The sequence below is a fragment of the Clupea harengus genome, chromosome 16 (assembly GCF_900700415.2).
Source record: "Clupea harengus chromosome 16, Ch_v2.0.2, whole genome shotgun sequence".
NCBI classification, from domain to species: domain Eukaryota; kingdom Metazoa; phylum Chordata; class Actinopteri; order Clupeiformes; family Clupeidae; genus Clupea; species Clupea harengus.
Genome location: NC_045167.1, coordinates 6446578 through 6464231, shown reverse-complemented (window position 1 = coordinate 6464231; position 17654 = coordinate 6446578). Strand labels below are relative to the sequence as shown.

The 17654-nt window shown below is 45.1% G+C and overlaps 1 protein-coding gene across 5 annotated transcripts; it reads left to right on the top strand.

Annotated features, from left to right (window-relative positions):
- The first annotated feature begins 299 nt into the window (after positions 1–299).
- Positions 300–17238, top strand: gata3 (GATA binding protein 3). 5 transcript variants are annotated; one of them, XM_031582873.2, is made up of 6 exons: positions 300–472; positions 6784–7156; positions 8668–9189; positions 11615–11760; positions 14124–14249; positions 16788–17238. In XM_031582873.2, exons 2-6 carry the CDS (start codon positions 6919–6921, stop codon positions 17073–17075), a joined length of 1320 nt encoding a protein of 439 aa, XP_031438733.1. In that variant the 5' UTR covers positions 300–472; positions 6784–6918; the 3' UTR covers positions 17076–17238. The 5 variants fall into 5 exon arrangements, with proteins under 5 accessions (XP_031438733.1, XP_031438734.1, XP_031438735.1 ...); XM_031582874.2 differs by lacking the exon at positions 300–472 and adding an exon at positions 5748–6631; XM_031582875.2 differs by lacking the exon at positions 300–472 and having other exon boundaries at positions 5755–7156; positions 8668–9132.
- The last annotated feature ends 416 nt before the right edge of the window (positions 17239–17654 follow it).

The following is a 17654-nucleotide window of genomic DNA, read 5'->3' as shown; positions in this document are numbered from 1 at the left end:
GCGGCCCGTCTCTCTCTCTCTTCTTCTCACTCTCTCAGACTCTCTCTCTCTCTTTTGACCTCGTTATGTGTTAATACTGCACGTTGCGTGAGTGGGTGCGTGCGTGTGTATGTCGGTGTGTATGTGTTCGCTGGAGGGCAGGTTAAGTGTTTTTTCCTTCTGCACCCCACATCGACCCGGAAGAGCTCTGCTGTAACATACAGTAAGTACGGTAAGTGAATGCGTTGGTTGGTCTGTGTGTGTGTGTGAGCGTGTGTGTTTATGTGTGTGCGCTGAAGGGGGGGCGGGGGGGGGGGGGGGCGTGCAGCGCGAGCCCAGGTTTTTTCCCCTCCTTGCTCGCTCTCTAAATGCCATCGGCGGTTCGATCTGTGTGTCAGCTCTCTCGCGCATCTGCAACTAATCAGAAAAAACATAACAATACAAAAAACAAAAACAACAGCAACAAATCCAGTCTCCGGTATCCATTCTACAGGTCAGTAAATATTTAGATCTTTTTTCACACACATTTTCTCGATGACAAAAAACACCCAGCGATGAGTGGCACGGATGAATTTGGTCATGACATTTCTTGGTGTACTGGGTATGGAATTAGTGCCGTTGAAAATGCTATGTTGTTTCCGTGTGGTTCTCGACGCATTTGATGAAAGAGTAGACGCTGCCTTGCTCTCATTCTTGAGATTGTGTTCAGCTCAGACAGCGCTATGAAACCACCGTCTTTCTCACGTGTGAATGTTCTACCGGGCATATTCATATGGTTGAATTAACTCCAGAAACGCGAACAGGGTGGGTTTTTTTTTTCTTTTAATATTTTGCACTTGGTTGATGTTGCATCGTAACGTTGTTGCAGCCCACCGTTTTGCAACGTGTACACGGGCATCGTTTAAAAACATTAATGGTTTCATGTCTTCTCATTTGGCCAGTCTATGTCGATTAATTTCATATCGCGCACATTGACTGCTTGCCTCTTGCACTGGCTGCGTTCTCCATAAGCGACGAAGCAGGCTATTCATGGCTCTATTTTAACTGTCATTTTCCTCCCCTCTTAAACGGGGAAAGATGAAGGATTTTAATGATCTATTACCACCTGCAAGTGAGCGAGCCTGCCTCCCCTAACCCGTGAAATCCAGCTGATTAGCCCAGCAATGGGTCGTAAAAGCAGCCCGCTCTGCTGAAGCTGCGTTTTCCGTCTCTGTGTGAGAGAGATTGTGTGTGTGTGCCTGTGTGTGTGTGTGTGGCAGAGAGAGTGATAGTGTGTGTGGGTATGTGTGTGTGTGTGTGTGAGAGAGAGAAAGATAGAGAGAGAGGGAGCGTGAGAGCGAAGAGAGAGAGAGAGAGAGAGAGCTGATTTGAAAAACCTGCTCCTGCACGTTGGGAAGAAGACATGAAATTAAAGCTGCATCACAGACCGCCATTGACAGGGGCTCCCTGTCGTTTGTTTTTTATTTGCATGCTGGGACCGGGAACAGAGGCGAAGTCGCACCGCGCTCCCTTGATTTCGCCTGAGTGCGCTCGGTGCAGCTGTTTCTAGAGATAGCAAGGCCCGGCCTCTGAAATAATCAGCGGCCTGAACGATCTTAAATTACGGTGAAATCTGTCCCCAGCATCTCTGAATCATGTCTTGTCTCTGAAAGACGCGGGGTTCTCACACAAACAATCATGCACACAGTCACACACACACACACACACACACACACACATGTATGGTATGAGATTATACACAGCTACGTCATGATTTTTGTTTGTTTATTGAGCTGATCAGAAAACGATGTTGGGCCGAGCTACAAACCCTTGTGTCATCTATTTGGACTTGACTGTCAACGTCACACAATAGGTTTATCGTGGTGCAGTAATGCGTGAATAAATTGCCAAAATATTTAGGCTAATTCTGTATTCCTCCTTTCCAGTTCACGCCAATAATGGGCTGACGTAACTGTAAATGGCTAATAAAGACATAAACTCGCGTGGACACACAGCATCTCTCGCTTTCTCCCTCTGTGACCTCGCGCCGCTGCATCCGTTCTCTTTTTCTCTGGTGGGTGACATAAAACAAAACCTGTCCTCGACGACTCAAAAGCGAGTCAGCCTTTTAATGTCAATCATTCTAAGAATCCTGGAAGCATCCGCGCTCTCGTTCTTGCTGCTGTATTATTTCACTATTTGACAAGATTCTTAGAATCTAACATGGTTCTCACGGATGACTCGAGAGGGAAAGTTAGTTCCTGAAAATGTTTTTGGTTTTAAAATAACATTTATTAGTCACCTTTCTCTGAATCATATTTGTAACGATACCAAGTATGTACTTTTACTAAGAAAGAAAGAAAAAAGCCGTATGTTTGTTTTCTCTTGTGCCGATAATTTATGTGTAGTTTTATAGGTTAATCTAATTTTTTTTCGAAGCCGCAGGAATACACCCCTACCGATAATATTGTTGTTGCATGATATATTGTTGTATTTTATGGAAATTAAGGCCTTGAAAATATCAAAGAAATATATTTACGAATTATGTTATTTTATCAGTGCAAGTCCTCAGGTCTATCTTTTAAACTGACGTTGATTTCATATGTTTTCATCACCGAACGCGTCAGAGTCGATGTCAAGGATGTGCAATGTAGCAATGTTTTGATTGTATAAAATGGATAACCTTTTATCATTGCACATCAAACAATAGGCTTCATCATTTTCAGATGGCTATAGATGTGTTCCTGTGACACACTTAAGAGTTTTTTTTGTTTTTTGTGCAACCTCCCAACCGCTCTCGCCCTCTTTCACTTCATCGCCTCCTTTCTTTCGCTGTCTCTCTTGCTCTCCTTGGTGTTCCCCTCTTTGTCTTTCTTTATTTTTCAGTTGTTCTCTCTTCCCATTTCTTTCTTTCTGCCTTTCCTTCACTCTTTCTTTCTCCTTTTCCCTCTTTTTCTCTCTCCTCACCGCGGTACCTCCATCTAGATAATAGTAATGTATTCCAGTGGCGGTCCGAGGTGAGGCTTGTGGAGCGGTTTGCCCGGGGCCGTGCCCTCTGCTTCACCCTGGCCCGGGCCGCTCTCAGTGTTTGGACAGCTTTACCTGGGTCGGCGGACTCACACTGTAAACCCACGGCCGTCACAAGGCAACTAAGCCCCGGCAGTCTCGGCCTCCCGGACCGCTCATCACACGTTGATTCAGCTCTCTTTCTCTCTCTCTCTCTCTCTCTTTCTCTTTCTCTCTCTCTGCCTCTCTCGTCTTCAGCGGAGAGGTGGAAGCGTCACGGTTGCCTGCTTTAGACTTCGGCTTATCTTTGTTTGGTATAAATAATTATACACGTTGGGCGACCGCCAGTTTCATCGCCCAGGCAAGATGACAAGGAGAAATAAGATAGAAAGAGATAGGTTAACTGTAATTACATGCTATTATTATTATTATTATTATTATTGGGTCTTTTTATTAATCGCTATTATAAATATGTTGCACATTTTCATGTGTTCAAAGGAAGGTAAATGGTGTTATCTAGAATGGCATCTGACGCAGGGTGCATTAAAATAAAGCGCCAGTGTGTGCTGCACGTAGTAAAAAAGTGTGATGTTTCCTGATTTTAATCTGGCTTGTCTGACAGAATCATTCACAAACTATCTGCTTCATCTCCAACCTCAATGTAATCTCCACCAGAGCACACCCCGCCTGCGTTATTGAGTTGTGACTAGCTCAGGGCCTTCATTTATTTTTGTTTCAAAATGTCTACAGGTCTATTGCCATTAATACCAATAGCTCAATAACAGGAGCTACACCACAGCCAAACAACCGCTATAACCAACAGGCCTGTTTATAATATAAGCGTAAAAAAACTAAAAAAATAGTAGCTTAGCGTTACGTAACATACATCAGCACTGATTAAATGAATTGTATCGACTTAATGTAATGTCTTCAATTTTTGATTAATTATTAATTGTTTTTATTTATTTTTTAACGTTTTTTAAAGATATATAAGGGTGTATGTCATAGCCCTTCTCCGCTGGGTGTTGTGACAGAGGGGAGGATTATAAATGACAGCACTTGAAGAAGAGCCGTTCGGTTGCCTCGCTGGAGGAATAAGCTCACGTTACACAAACTCCTGACTCTGCACCGGGGGACTCGGCGCGCACGGGACAGCTTCCACGTCTCCGACTGTAAGCCTTCAAACTCTCAGTCAAGAAACAAACAACAAAAACATAATCGGGGGTTTACATTTTCGTTGTGTGTTGCCTAGGAGCACCTCATACGTATACTCGCGGGATAATAACGCACAATACGTTCCTGCGGATAATTACACGCGTCCGTTGACAGCGCGACAATGACAGCGGGATTGTTCGGCGCGAGCCAGCCGACCATTTTTTCCATCCAAGTTCAGTCCTTCGGTTCACTCGAGCAGGCGAACGAGTGAGGCAGGGCTACCTTTCGGGGTGATTCCGAAGAGGGAAGAAAAATAGTTGCAACCCAGTCAGCAAAAGTCCGTTTTTTTCACACCATATCTCCGAACCCAAATTAAACATGCAAATATTTACCATGCTAGGCCCCGCAGAACAAACACACAGCACCAATTGTTGCCTTGCACAGAATTCCGTAAACCCTATATAGCTTTTTCTCTTCGAACCTGTGTACCGAGGCTATTTATATCTTATGTAGCCTTTTGCATAGCCTGCATGGTTGCACATATCTCATGAGTGGCTTGATGTACATTTAATCCGCTCCAGGCCTTTGACTATAGTGTTACCTTGAGAAGGACATCACTGGTGTTGGAGGCAGACTCAAGACCTGCCCTGAAATAAAGTCGATTTTTCAGGCTGGTGTCATAGTTGGTGGCGCAATGTGACTGGCAAAGCGAGCACTTGAGTTTATGTTTCTTTATTGCACTAATTTCTTTAAAAAAAAAAGAATTAAAAAAAAGTGGGGGGCTTGTACACACACACACGCAAACAGGGGAAAAAAATTATTTCCTGCATGTTTACTCTACTGGTGACGTCACGTCCATTGGCGTCGCCGAGGCTGGCCATCTCAGTGCATTGCATAGCATCAAAAGCACAGAACCCCCCCCCCCCCCCCCCTCCGTTCCTCAATTACATATTGTCAATCTTGGGGGACGGGCCAGCCAAAATACCACCCCATGGGCCAAGTCCCCTCATTATGGCGCAACGAAGCGGAATAATGGTGAAGAATACACGGCAGCATGCCCACCTGACGCAGGCATGCGGGTGGAACTCCGTGACCTGTCCGGGGAAACCCGTTTTAATTAGATATCAAAGGTCACTATCATATCCTCCTCTCGGGAGCGAGCGCGCAGAGAGCCGCTCATGTACAGTGAGGAACGCATCACGTTACATGCACGGAATCTTTTAAATGAATTATGAGCGCCCGTTGTGCGTTTGTTCCCCAGTCCCCTCGGTAAACTATAGGGTACGAAAAGCTCTGTTCAACCGGACAAGGAGTCTCGGGTCGCATGCGGAAGGCGCGGGACACTATCACGCAGACTAGCACAGTCATCCGCCGTGTTGCGCAGAGGCGAACGAGAACCAGCCCCATTTTGAGACGCAATAACAACGCGTTTGTCACCGGCCGCGAGAGGACGCACTGTCACAATTTTAAGAAAATGCAAGCCACACACACACACACACACACACACACACACACACATACACTCTCTGTGTGACAGAGATAATCTAATTCACTTACACACACAAACACGCACACATTATACTGGTATAGCATTTGTACATTTTAAGGTAAATAACATTTCAAATAACTTGCATGATGAGGTTTGCGACATTTAGGCGCGATGGAAGGTTTATTAAGACAATATAAAAATGTATACAACAGAGCAATTAGTTATTTCTATTTTCTTACGAAGTTGGAGTGTAGTGTGGACTGTTTTAAGTGTTATTTTAGTCGGTGTGTATTGATCTGAAGGGGGCACAGTAATCATTCTACAAAATGTTTTGTTGAGAACGAAATATTTTTCTTCCTGGTGCGCAGTCAAAAAAGTACAAAATCTCCCAAAGTTTCTGTGAATGTGTTCCAACCAGAGGGAGAAGGAGAGGGAGAGGGAGAGAGAGAGAGAGATCTGTGCTACAGTTCCTGGTCATCTTTCGCTGGCCCACTTTATTCAATTATGCCGGGCAGCCAGGCCCCTCCCCCTCCTGATGACACCGGCAGACCCTCCTTAAGTTGCGTCGCGCCACAGCTGTCTGCGAACACTGAGCTGACTGGCGCCATCCTGAAAGAATGCCTTCACTGTAAAAAAACACAGAGAGCCAGAGAGAGACAGAGCGAGAGAGAGAGAGGGAGGGAGAGAGCTGCACCGTGACGGAGAGAGTTCAGAGTGACTGAGGGAGAGAGAGAGAGAGAGAGAGAGGGAGGGAGGGAAGTAGAGAGAGTAGGGGAGAGGGGTTGCCGCTGCGCATAAACAGAGATTTGATCTGCGAGTTAAAGTTCGGTGCAACTCAGTGTGCAGAGAAGGCATCTATACCCCGGCCGAGCGCGACTGTAAACACACCAGCTACTTGTTGAGTCGCCTGAACAATACTGGAGTTTGGAAAGGGGAAAAAAGTTGAGGAACTTTTAGCGGAACTGGATATGAACCTTGGACTTTTATGACAACTGTCTATTGCGGCGATATTTTTTCTTAAATGTACGTGAAATCCCAACATCCACGTTTATTTATTGCATCGACTGATGCGCCTTAATAGTGATTTTGATAGTTGTTGTAAGTGTAAACAGAAGCAGTGAGTGACAGAGGTCGACGGATCGGACTGTAAATGTGTGTGTTTTATTAAATTCCAGGTGATCGAAGGTATATCGCCTATCGACGGACGCCTGTGGATTTAACGAAGCAGGAATTTTTGGGACAGATATTTTTTTTCCTTCCTTGTGTCGTTTCGGCTCTCTCCAGTGTGTATGAACGTTTGCTAAAAAGCGATGGAAGTAAGCGCGGATCAGCCCCGGTGGATGAGCCATCATCACTCTGCGGTAATTAACGGGCAGCATCCCGACTCCCACCACCCGGGGCTCGGCCACGGTTATGTGGACCCGTCGCAGTATCCCCTCGCTGAAGATGTGGATGTACTGTTTAATATCGAAGGACAGCCCAACCATGTCTCGTCGTACTACGGAAACTCTATGCGGGCCGTGCAGAGGTACCCACCGCCACCACACAGTAAGTCCTACTTTTAGTTTCCACTTGTCTGACTAGTGTTTAATGTGTTCAGAGTCTAACACAGTAGTGTGCCAGCGTGTGTGTTCTTTAAATGTTCTGTTTTCAGTCGTAAATGGTTGCACAATTGTAGTCAATTCAGGTGTTGTCAAAAATCACCTTAGGACTGGTTGTGTTCAAAGCGACCTCCCAACAGTCACAACTGATTCGCTCAAATCAGAAATTCAGCTGAAAAGCGGCACCGTTTTGAAACTATTGCGTTCCACTTTACGTGCGGCTCACCTTTTGGTGGTGTAACCCGGGTTTCGTAACCTTCTAGTGTTGTTTTGTCTTTGTGTAAAACGACAAACAATTTCATGTCGCTCTCAGAGAATGCTTTCACAATAATTCCATGTGGATTCATCTATGTTACGCACTGGGCGGCATTATAATACTCCTATTGAGAAAGCCATACATACAATACATTTGATTACTATACATGGTAAAATACTGCCCTGTGATTATCTGAATGTTTTTGATTAAATGTAGGCCTTCATGATATAAATCCTCTCACTGAACGGACTTTCGGTAAGCTAGGCTGGCTTGACATACAACAGAATTAACTGAATAAATATTTAATCTCTGCGATGGAACTAATTTACGCAAAGCACCAACTTACAGCATCTTTGTAACAAATGAAACATTCACTTATATTTTTATAGAGTGCGAAAAAGCTAATGCTGGATTTTAGTGAAATTACTTCCTCAATGATATAGTGAATCATGACCTTTTTTCTTTGTAGAGGCTTCCTAGTTCCATCACCTCAAAGCACTCTGTGTGTTCACTAAAATGACGTGCACCTAGGGGCGTAGGATAGGGGTTTTGGTCTCCATACGAGTCGACGATTCAACTGTCTGCTTAGTAAGCCGAGTGGACTTAATATTTGTCCTAGTTTTGGTGTAGTGCATGCCGTTGACACATTGTGATTAAGCTGTTAGAGTCAGGCAAGCAGTGTAGCATATTCTTGACAGATCGGCACTGTAAAACCTGCAAAATAAGTTTCGGTACTTGTGGCTGCGCCTCGTTGTTTGTGAATAGAATCGAAAGTTGACGTGACAATGTCTATTAAGTGTCCAAGAATCTGAATACTGAGTTGACTACAACGCAAAACACGCGTATAGAGATGTTAATGTTTCGTTAAGGGGCTTGAACAGTAACTGCACAGGTTTACATATCCATGGTGTCTTCAAATGGAGAACAAGTTAGTCCGGCTCTGCTTTTGCTAAACGTCAAAGGCATAGTCGACATTCTGCTTACATTTGCTGAAGTAAAACTGTCAGGGTTGCAAACGCATGAAACTCGAAGGCCATCTAGATATGATCTGAGCTCAGTAACTTCTTAAATGAGAGTCGCACACGTAGGGCCTTGCCACGTCCTGTCATCACGTTGAAAATCATTAGCTGAGTATGCTGCACAGACAACCCTGCACAGGCTTGCTGTAATAAGGCTTTCCCCTTCTTGCTTTGTGTTCACAGGTAGTCAGGTATGTCGCCCGTCCTTACTGCACGGCTCTCTGCCCTGGCTCGATGGCAGCAAAGGCATCGGGCCTCATCACAGCACTTCGCCGTGGAACTTGAGCCCTTTCCAGAAGACCTCGCTGCACCATGGCTCCCCCGGCTCCCTGCCCGTCTACCCCCCAGCCTCGTCCTCCTCCCTGTCTGGCGGCCACTCCAGTCCGCACCTCTTCACCTTTCCCCCGACTCCTCCCAAAGACGTGTCCCCGGACCCGGGCATGTCCACGCCGGGCTCCGGGTCGCGCCAGGAGGATAAAGAGTGCATTAAGTACCAGGTGTCCCTGGCCGAAAGCATGAAACTGGAGTCCCATAGTCGAAGCATGGCATCAATCGGAGCGGCCAATTCCGCCCACCACCCCATCGCCACTTACCCATCCTATGTGTCTGATTACGGCCCAGGCCTCTTCCCACCAAGTAGCCTCATAGGTGGGTCTACTTCTAGTTATGGTTCCAAAACGAGACCAAAAACAAGGTCATGTTCAGGTAGGCGTGCGCTTTATTACATATTTAATTTATCCTTAGCATGAGTTGTGTTGAAAAAAAAAAAAAAACCTCTAAAGGTTGATTTTGAATGATGAGAATTATTGTACATTGTGAAAGGGCAAACACCTCTGCCATCGACTCGTTCTCAGCACAAAGAACCTCCCATGTTGACCTACAATCACGGCAGTCAGGAAGGCCGAGGCCTCTGTCGACTTAAAACCACAATAAGGTCTGGTAGAAAAACTCACGCTGGCAGCTTTCATATCCAGTCACAACCAGGGCCTTGATAGCACGGAACAGATACGACAGCCAATACGTAGTCATCCAATGTAACCTGTAGCCAATTATAATTAACAGCAGAAGCAGAAGCGATAGGCTAATGCTATTATAAACCAACAAACAATAATGACCAAATGGAATATTTTATCACTCACATATATTAATCATGATTGCTCCAAATGTAACTAAGCAAGCGGATGATGATTTTCCTGTTCACTGTTTTATTTCACATTAATTCGATAGACGTGCTGCAATCCTTGTTTTCTAGACAAATAATATCAGTCAGAAATCCCTGCTCTGGATGCACAGAGATTTGTTCAACTCTTGCTTTAGCGGAAGGACACAATACCATTTTAATTTTAAGAGCATTTGATCACATTATACTTAATGTTCTCGCGCTCTCCAAAGAGGAATTAAGTCCAGTAAATTATTAAACAGCCACAGATCTTTGCGGATGAGCACTCGATGCTCTAAGCCCGACTGAAATGGGGGTCCCTTTTTTTTAACAAAACTATTTTTCTCAGCGCGAGTTCTATCACTGGCGCTCAGTCCATGGCTGTCTCTCGCGCGTTTATATGTTTAAGCTAATCCAATTATTTTCAGACTGCTGCACGCGACAGTTGCATTGTTTATTCAGCGCTAGAACCACTGATAGAGTCCGGATGCGCCCCGGATCGCGAGGAATAACGAACGAGCTCGAGCCGTGGCAGGGTCACGGCCGTGGCGGAATGTTATCAAAACACTGTAATTATTTCAAAGGTCATTACGTCACCGCAGCCAAACCAGCCTATCTTTAATAAGATTACCGTCTGTGGCATTGTGCATCATATGCCAGCAAAAAACATTGTATGAAACACCATTGCGTATTTATGAAACTCTCATCAACAATAGAAAGTTTTTTTGGGGGGGTGGGATAAGCTTCATTACTCATTACTCATCCTCGGCTTTCTTTTCTTTCTGTCTGTTTTACTTTTTTATCTCTCTTTCTTTTTCTTGTCTTTCTTTTAGTCGGTTATGAGGTAAACAAGGTTGCTCACGGGTGTTGTACAATTTACACAACTCTGCACAACTTTACGTGCAGCCCACACGGGTCTAAATCTATTTGTCAAAGGTTTGGACGCGCAATCATCTTACCCTCTTAAAAAGGCCCTTTGATTCCTCGCTCTGTACAGATGAGCCTGGCACATCAGAGCTGCCACGGGGGTGACGCATGTCTGTGTGAGGTCACAGAGGAAGTGCGGATGTGTGCAGACTCTGCGCCACGCTGAACGCCTCCTCAGCGCACTCTTTTTGCGTCGATACCGGGTTGCGTGGGATAATGAGGCCGTCCGGTTCTGCGTCTGAGTTTACCGGTGGCAGTCCACAGCAGCTCAAACCAGCCATTTCAAGCACCACGACACAGGAATAAATGTTTTTAAATTTAAAAAAAAAAAAACATAACCAAATCTAGGCCATATATTCTTATTTTCAGATATTTGTATCTAAAAATATCTGATAGAATTATAAGAAAAAATATATCGTGATATGAAATGAAATATAGCATTTCTCTTCAGGTCAAATGGGAGGTTCTTTGTTAAAAGAAAATAATATCAGTGTAAAAATGGTGTGATTCTGAAATGATATCCATTGTTCTTTATGCTTTTAAATGGTGATATCTGTGGTAATGATCAAGAAATTATAACCAACAAGCATAGCCTACAATCATTCTAATCGTGAATGATGAGCGTAACGTTGTAGGCGATAATCAGAGTGTAATCAATAGCGGACAATTTATGCTTGATAATATTTGCCACTGTAGCTCACATATAGTATTATTGTTATTATTATTATTATTATTATTATTGTTGTTGTTGTTGTTGTTGTTATTATTGATGTGGTTTATGTTACTGTGTGATTTTTTTATTTTATAATAATGGCAGGAGAGGTAGGCCTAATAGTGGGATGTAGGATTTTGTATTTATAATAATTATGTCTTGACTGCAATACTGAATGCATAACTATCGCAGATGTTATCTGTGAATTTAGCGTGAAGGTGTGTGACCCTGGGAAAGGTGTTTATGAGTGTGTGTGTGTTTGTATGTGTGACAAGATACCTAAACAGCAGCAGGTTTCTACAAGCGCCCGTGTGTTGTCTTTTGATTTCCAGAAGGTAGAGAGTGCGTTAACTGCGGAGCCACATCCACACCGCTGTGGCGACGGGACGGCACCGGGCACTATTTGTGTAACGCCTGCGGCCTGTATCACAAGATGAACGGGCAGAATAGGCCCCTGATCAAGCCCAAGAGGAGGCTGGTATGTGTACACTACCACACTGCATTGATGACGCTTCCGTCTCTCTGTCTTTCTCTACCCAGGAAGAAGTGTTAGCTGCAGGAAACTGACTCGCCAAGTGCAGGTCTCATTTCTTTTAGATACTGCAGTGACACATTATTATTATTATTATTATTACTAATATTATTATTATTATTGCAGCTGCCATTCATAACATATCTTTCTGTTTTATATTTTGCTATTTCTTCCCCCTGTTTTTAATCACTGCTTTATTAAGACATGAAGCAGCATGTAAAAAAAGAAAAATAAATAAATAAAACATAAAATGGCTGACAAACATTACACATCGAAGCAAACGAAAAATATGATGCAATTCGTTACTGACATAATTGCAGACATATTTTATTCTTAAAGATGTCAACATAGACAGCGTCATTGTGAAATTGCCTTTTGCAGTTACACTTTGAAGTTAGCCTCGTGTCTGTAAGATGAAGTACATTCTTCCCTTGACGGTTGCGTGAGGTGCCCGGACCCTAGGAGGGAAACCCCCTTACACTAAAAGCCTAAAAGCCGAGAACGCGCATACTCTCGTCTCTCTCTCTATCTCTCCCTCTCTCTCTCCCTCTCCCTCTCTCTCTCTCTCTCTCTCTCTCACACACACACATTCACTCACATGCGCCTTCTTAAACTGTAGAAAGGGGAAACTCTAGGCATGGAAACGGTCACTGCGTTGCTATTTTGGCAGGCGGTTTAACTCTCCCTCTCGCACTCCCTCTCTCTCTTTTCTCTCTCTCTAATGTGAAAACCCGACTTCCCAGGAAAAAGCTGCCGGATATCTGACCGGCGCTGATAAGTCGTTTTTCACAACATAGCGCGCTTCCCTCAGCCTAAACATGAAGGCAGCGCGAGGGGAACCGAGGGAGCGCGCGCTTGTGTGCAGGGCACGCAGGAGTCACGACTAGAGATTGTTCTTTTCTCAGTTCAGGGAATCACCAGTCCGCGCAGGCACGGTGAAGGGAGAGAATAGCGGGGGAGAGAGAGGGTAAAGATAGAAAGAGAAGAAGAGATAGAGAGGAAGCGAGAAAAGACGAGAAGAAATACTACCAATAATATTTAGGGCATTTTAGAAATGCTTACCGCTTCCTCTAAAATATATATAGATGTTAGATACGTTTATAAATATATGTATATAAATGTATTGGCAATATTCTTTAAACGCACAAGTACACAGCATTGAAAATTATTTAAAGGCAATATGATGAGGAGCAAGGGACTATTTTGTCGTGTTCCCCAACTAGTGTTATTAGTTGATCAAAAACGAGAAACTAGACCAGCTCAGAGAGAGAAATATCACCGCTTTCATTGTTTATGGTAGTGTGCCCTGGAGTCATCACGCCCATCGATTACTTCATAGATTATAACGTCAGGCACAGACACACACACACACACACGCGCGCCTTTTACTCGGCCAATTGCCATTCTGTGGGTGTCTCCACTCTGCAGAAATAATAGGCTACCTATTTGTCGCACCTGTCAGTTCGTCAGACTAATCTCCACCGTTATCGCCATTTAATGCAGTTTTTATTACCGCGCTTTGAAATACACACTCCTCCCTTCCCCCATCTCACACTTTCATCTCATGTGTTTGCTTTGCCTATGAGTTGTGCTCATTTTCCTAATTGGGTTCTTATTTTTACTCTGTATGATATAACATGAATATTAAGAAAATGTTTTACATTGGCAGTTGTTAAAAGGAACGGGTGTTGCACGTGTTGAATTAGACCAGCATTAGACCAGCATTGCTTTGATTGTCAGTGTTTTTACTGCTTGGGAAGGGAGGGAGAGAGAGGGAGAGAGAGGGATAGATATATATATATAGAGAGAGATGTTGCAAAGATCTAAACCATTTTCTAAGCCATTAGAAACGTGAATGAAAACTGGGAGCGGGTTTAATTGAATAAACTGCCAGGTTGATATTTAAACACGCCTGCACTCTGAGTCTATACACTGTGGTACTGTTAGATCCGCACTTAGACATTTTAACGGGCAAATTTCAGCAGGGCTAATGGTTGAGTTTTAAGCCCCCGCTTTCATGTGCATTTTCTAAATGTTTACGTTAGAGAGGGTATGGGCGCGCTGAACGCTATATATAGCGCCGCGTCAAAGCAGCTCTGTTATGGAATTTCTTTCTTGAGCTTCATTTTAAACTTCCAAGCCTGGGAGAAAGGGAGGGAGAGAGGGCCAGTAAGGCGGGGTGGGATATAAACTGCCTGCATGATATTGTTCAGGGACATAACATAGTCAATAGGTGATGTGATGTGATTTGGTATGACGAAGTAAATGACATCTCTCTTTCTTTCTCTCTCTCTCTGTCTATCCATCAGTCCGCGGCCCGGCGAGCAGGGACCTCGTGCGCAAACTGTCAGACGACCACAACGACGCTGTGGCGGAGAAACGCCAATGGGGACCCCGTCTGCAATGCGTGCGGGCTCTACTTCAAACTGCACAATGTAAGTTAAACAGCTGCCATATCTTATGGTGAGACATTTCCTTACTTATCTTAGCATGACCCTATCGCCTTTTATTTCGTCTGACATTTCTTTCTCATTCAAAACATTTGTTTTAACAAAGAACAGAATTACTACACAACCAGTTTCTACATTTTACGCATCGGCACAGGTTATGCCCATTGGTCTGTTTAAAATTTCGATTAACCAGCTGCCTAAATTACTTTCACAAATGCCGCACTAGTTGTACTCGCAAATGAAAGGAAACTACCAGCGCTTCATCTTGCTTCTCAACAGATGACACCTGCCTTTGCATTCCGGCTTCCAAGACACGCAGGCTATAGGCTACAGCTTCACCATTAAATTACCCCATTAACAATTTTATTATTGTAAATATTGTTTTAGGTTATTATTATTATTATTATTGTATAGTTTGGTTATATAGATATCATATATGTAAAAGTATTTTCCCGCCTTAATCAGATCCTGGAATTCCGTATCATCGCCCTCGAGGCCACCCGTCCCGTGCGGCTCCCTGCCTTGTCACGCAAACGCTCGCGCCCCGCTAAATGATTTTCCCATGTTGCTCTTGGCAGATTCCTGCACGTCTCCGGAGAAGCCGTTCTGACCCCGGTTATCAGAGAAAATAATAATATTTCCCAGTTCCATATTATCATTTGAACTGAACTGGACCAGGGGTAATTGCAAAATTAGTTTGTTTTGGTAAAATCTCCATTCTGTTGGGGCCTGCGCGCTTCGAAACGAATTCCACATTTTGCATGGCAAATTAGAACCGTTCCTCGCGCTCCTTATACCAACCTTCACAGCTGTCTGTGGTAGCCCACGTGCATGCAACGTCCACGCGATCAATGCAAGTTAGGACAAAATGTATGATTGGCCTACTAAAACAGATGCTTGCTTATTTTCAGACATACTTCACACACACACACACACACACACACCCGCGAGTGTGTTTTTTAATATATAACCCTGTAAATGCAGTGTACTCAGGTCACCATGTATCAGGGCTTTAGGTGTGACAGGATAGGTTGTGGTCTATGTGTAGTGGTTTTGTGCAGTGAATGCAGAAAATGAAGTGTGTGTGTGTGTGTGTGTGTGTGTCTTTCTATGATGGTCAGTAAAGGTGGGGGGCTGTGAAGGTGAGACTTCCTCCCCACATCAAGCAGTGCAGGGTGAGGAGGTTTGGTCAATGTGTGTGTGTGTGTGTGTGTGTGTGTGCAAGGGTGAAACACAGACCTTGCTTCATTCTGTGTTAGAACCCACATGATGGGAGGAAGGGACCCCCCCCCCCCCCCCCCGCCAACACACACACACATACACAGACATACATACACGCATGCAACCACACACACACACACACACACACACACACACACACACACACACACACACACACACAGTGCGTTCGGAGAAAAAGAGCTAGAATACAGGTATGACAGAGTGTTAGGGAGTGGGCAGACAGACAGACTGTCTTCAATCATAATGTAGAACTCAAGCAAGAGATAGAAGTGGGTGGGTGTGAGAGAGAGAGAGAGAGAGAGAGTGTGTGTGTGTTAGAGAAGAAGGGATGGAGGATAGATGTATGGAGTGGTTGAGGGAGGCTAAGAAGAGGAGAGAGAGAGGGAGAGAGAGAGAGAGAGAGAGAAGGAGGGATGAGGACTGAGGTATGGAGTGGTTGAGGGAGGCTGTTGGCGGGTGGCGGCGGTAGAGTGCCCGTGCCTGGATGGCCGCTTGGCAGGCCGGGGTTTGGGGTTTCTCTCCTTGGCAGGCCTGCTAGTGGACGCTGCCCAGCTAAGGGGAATCAGCCTCTAAATCCAGCCCGGTGCTGATACGACCTGACACACTGCACACAGCCCTCTGACTCAGACACACACACACACACACACACACGCACACACACACGCACAGGAGACATTCATGAGCTACAAGCATAATGCAAGTATACAATACAATACATTTGCAAATAAACGAAACACACACACACACACACACAATTAGAACCAGACACACACTCAGACATAGTCAGAACCTGACAAACACACACACACACACACACACACACACACACACACACACACACAGACACACACACACACACACACACACACACACACACACACACACACACACACAGCCTCCTTCAGCAGTCCCTGCATGAAATTCAAAACCTTGTTCTGCGACTCCCTGTCTTCCCCCCTCTCTGGGGTCTCTACTAAAACGTGAAAATTGCGGCGATTTTCAGGCCGATTGGCGGCGGCTGTACATTTGTGCGTTTCAGCTCGTTCAGACTCCATTATGTCAACAGCCTGCATCTCATGCTTCATCGAGTTTTAAAGCCATCCTCTGAAACACACTTACGCTGTTAATTTTCTCTTGAGAACCTTACCTTCAACTCATTGAGCATTTTACTTTGTCACGTTAGCATCAACGCTAACACTCACTAACCTCCCTCCCTCTCTCTTCCCCCCCCTCTTTATTTCCTTCTCTCTTGCTATTGGCTCCCTCTCTTGTCAATCACAGATTAACCGGCCACTCACAATGAAGAAGGAGGGCATCCAGACCAGGAACAGGAAGATGTCGAGCAAGTCCAAGAAGAGTAAAAAATCGCACGACAGCATGGACGACTTCTCCAAGTCGCTGATGGAGAAGAGCAGCTCTTTCAGTCCGGCCGCACTCTCGCGCCACATGTCCTCCTTCCCGCCCTTCTCCCACTCTGGTCACATGCTCAGCACCCCCACCCCCATGCACCCGCACCCGTCGTCCTTCGCCCCTCACCACCCCTCCAGTATGGTTAGCGCCATGGGCTAGACGACAAGAGTGCCACACGCACCACCACCACCACCACCCCCATCCCCATCCCGACCCCAAAGCATCCACACACCCCTCTTCTGGCGCCCCACACAGGCCTGCGCCACCCACCCTCCTCCCAAACACCCGACTCGAAAGGAAGAAGCTTCCAGAAGCAGCAGCCCCCCCCCCCCCCCCCCGGCGCATCAGACAGTGAGACAGCGAACCTCCCACCACTGGTTTCCAGAGGGGACTCCTTTTTGAGAAAAAAAAACAAACAAAAAAAACTACCTTCTGTGACCTCTTGGACTTTGAGCTCCTTCTTCAGCGTCTTTTGAGAAGAACGAACGAATGCACGAATGAAAAAGAAAGGACTTAAAGAAAGACAGACTAAAGGACAGAGTCCACACCACGACACCTCTTTCGCTCACCAATCTTACTTTCCTGCCTGCCTTGTTTGACACAGATCTGACCGTATGGGCTGAACTTGCAGAAACACACGGCCTGGACCGAGAGACACACACACACACACACACACACACACACACACACACGCACACACACACACACACACACGCACATGCAGACAGCTACGAATGG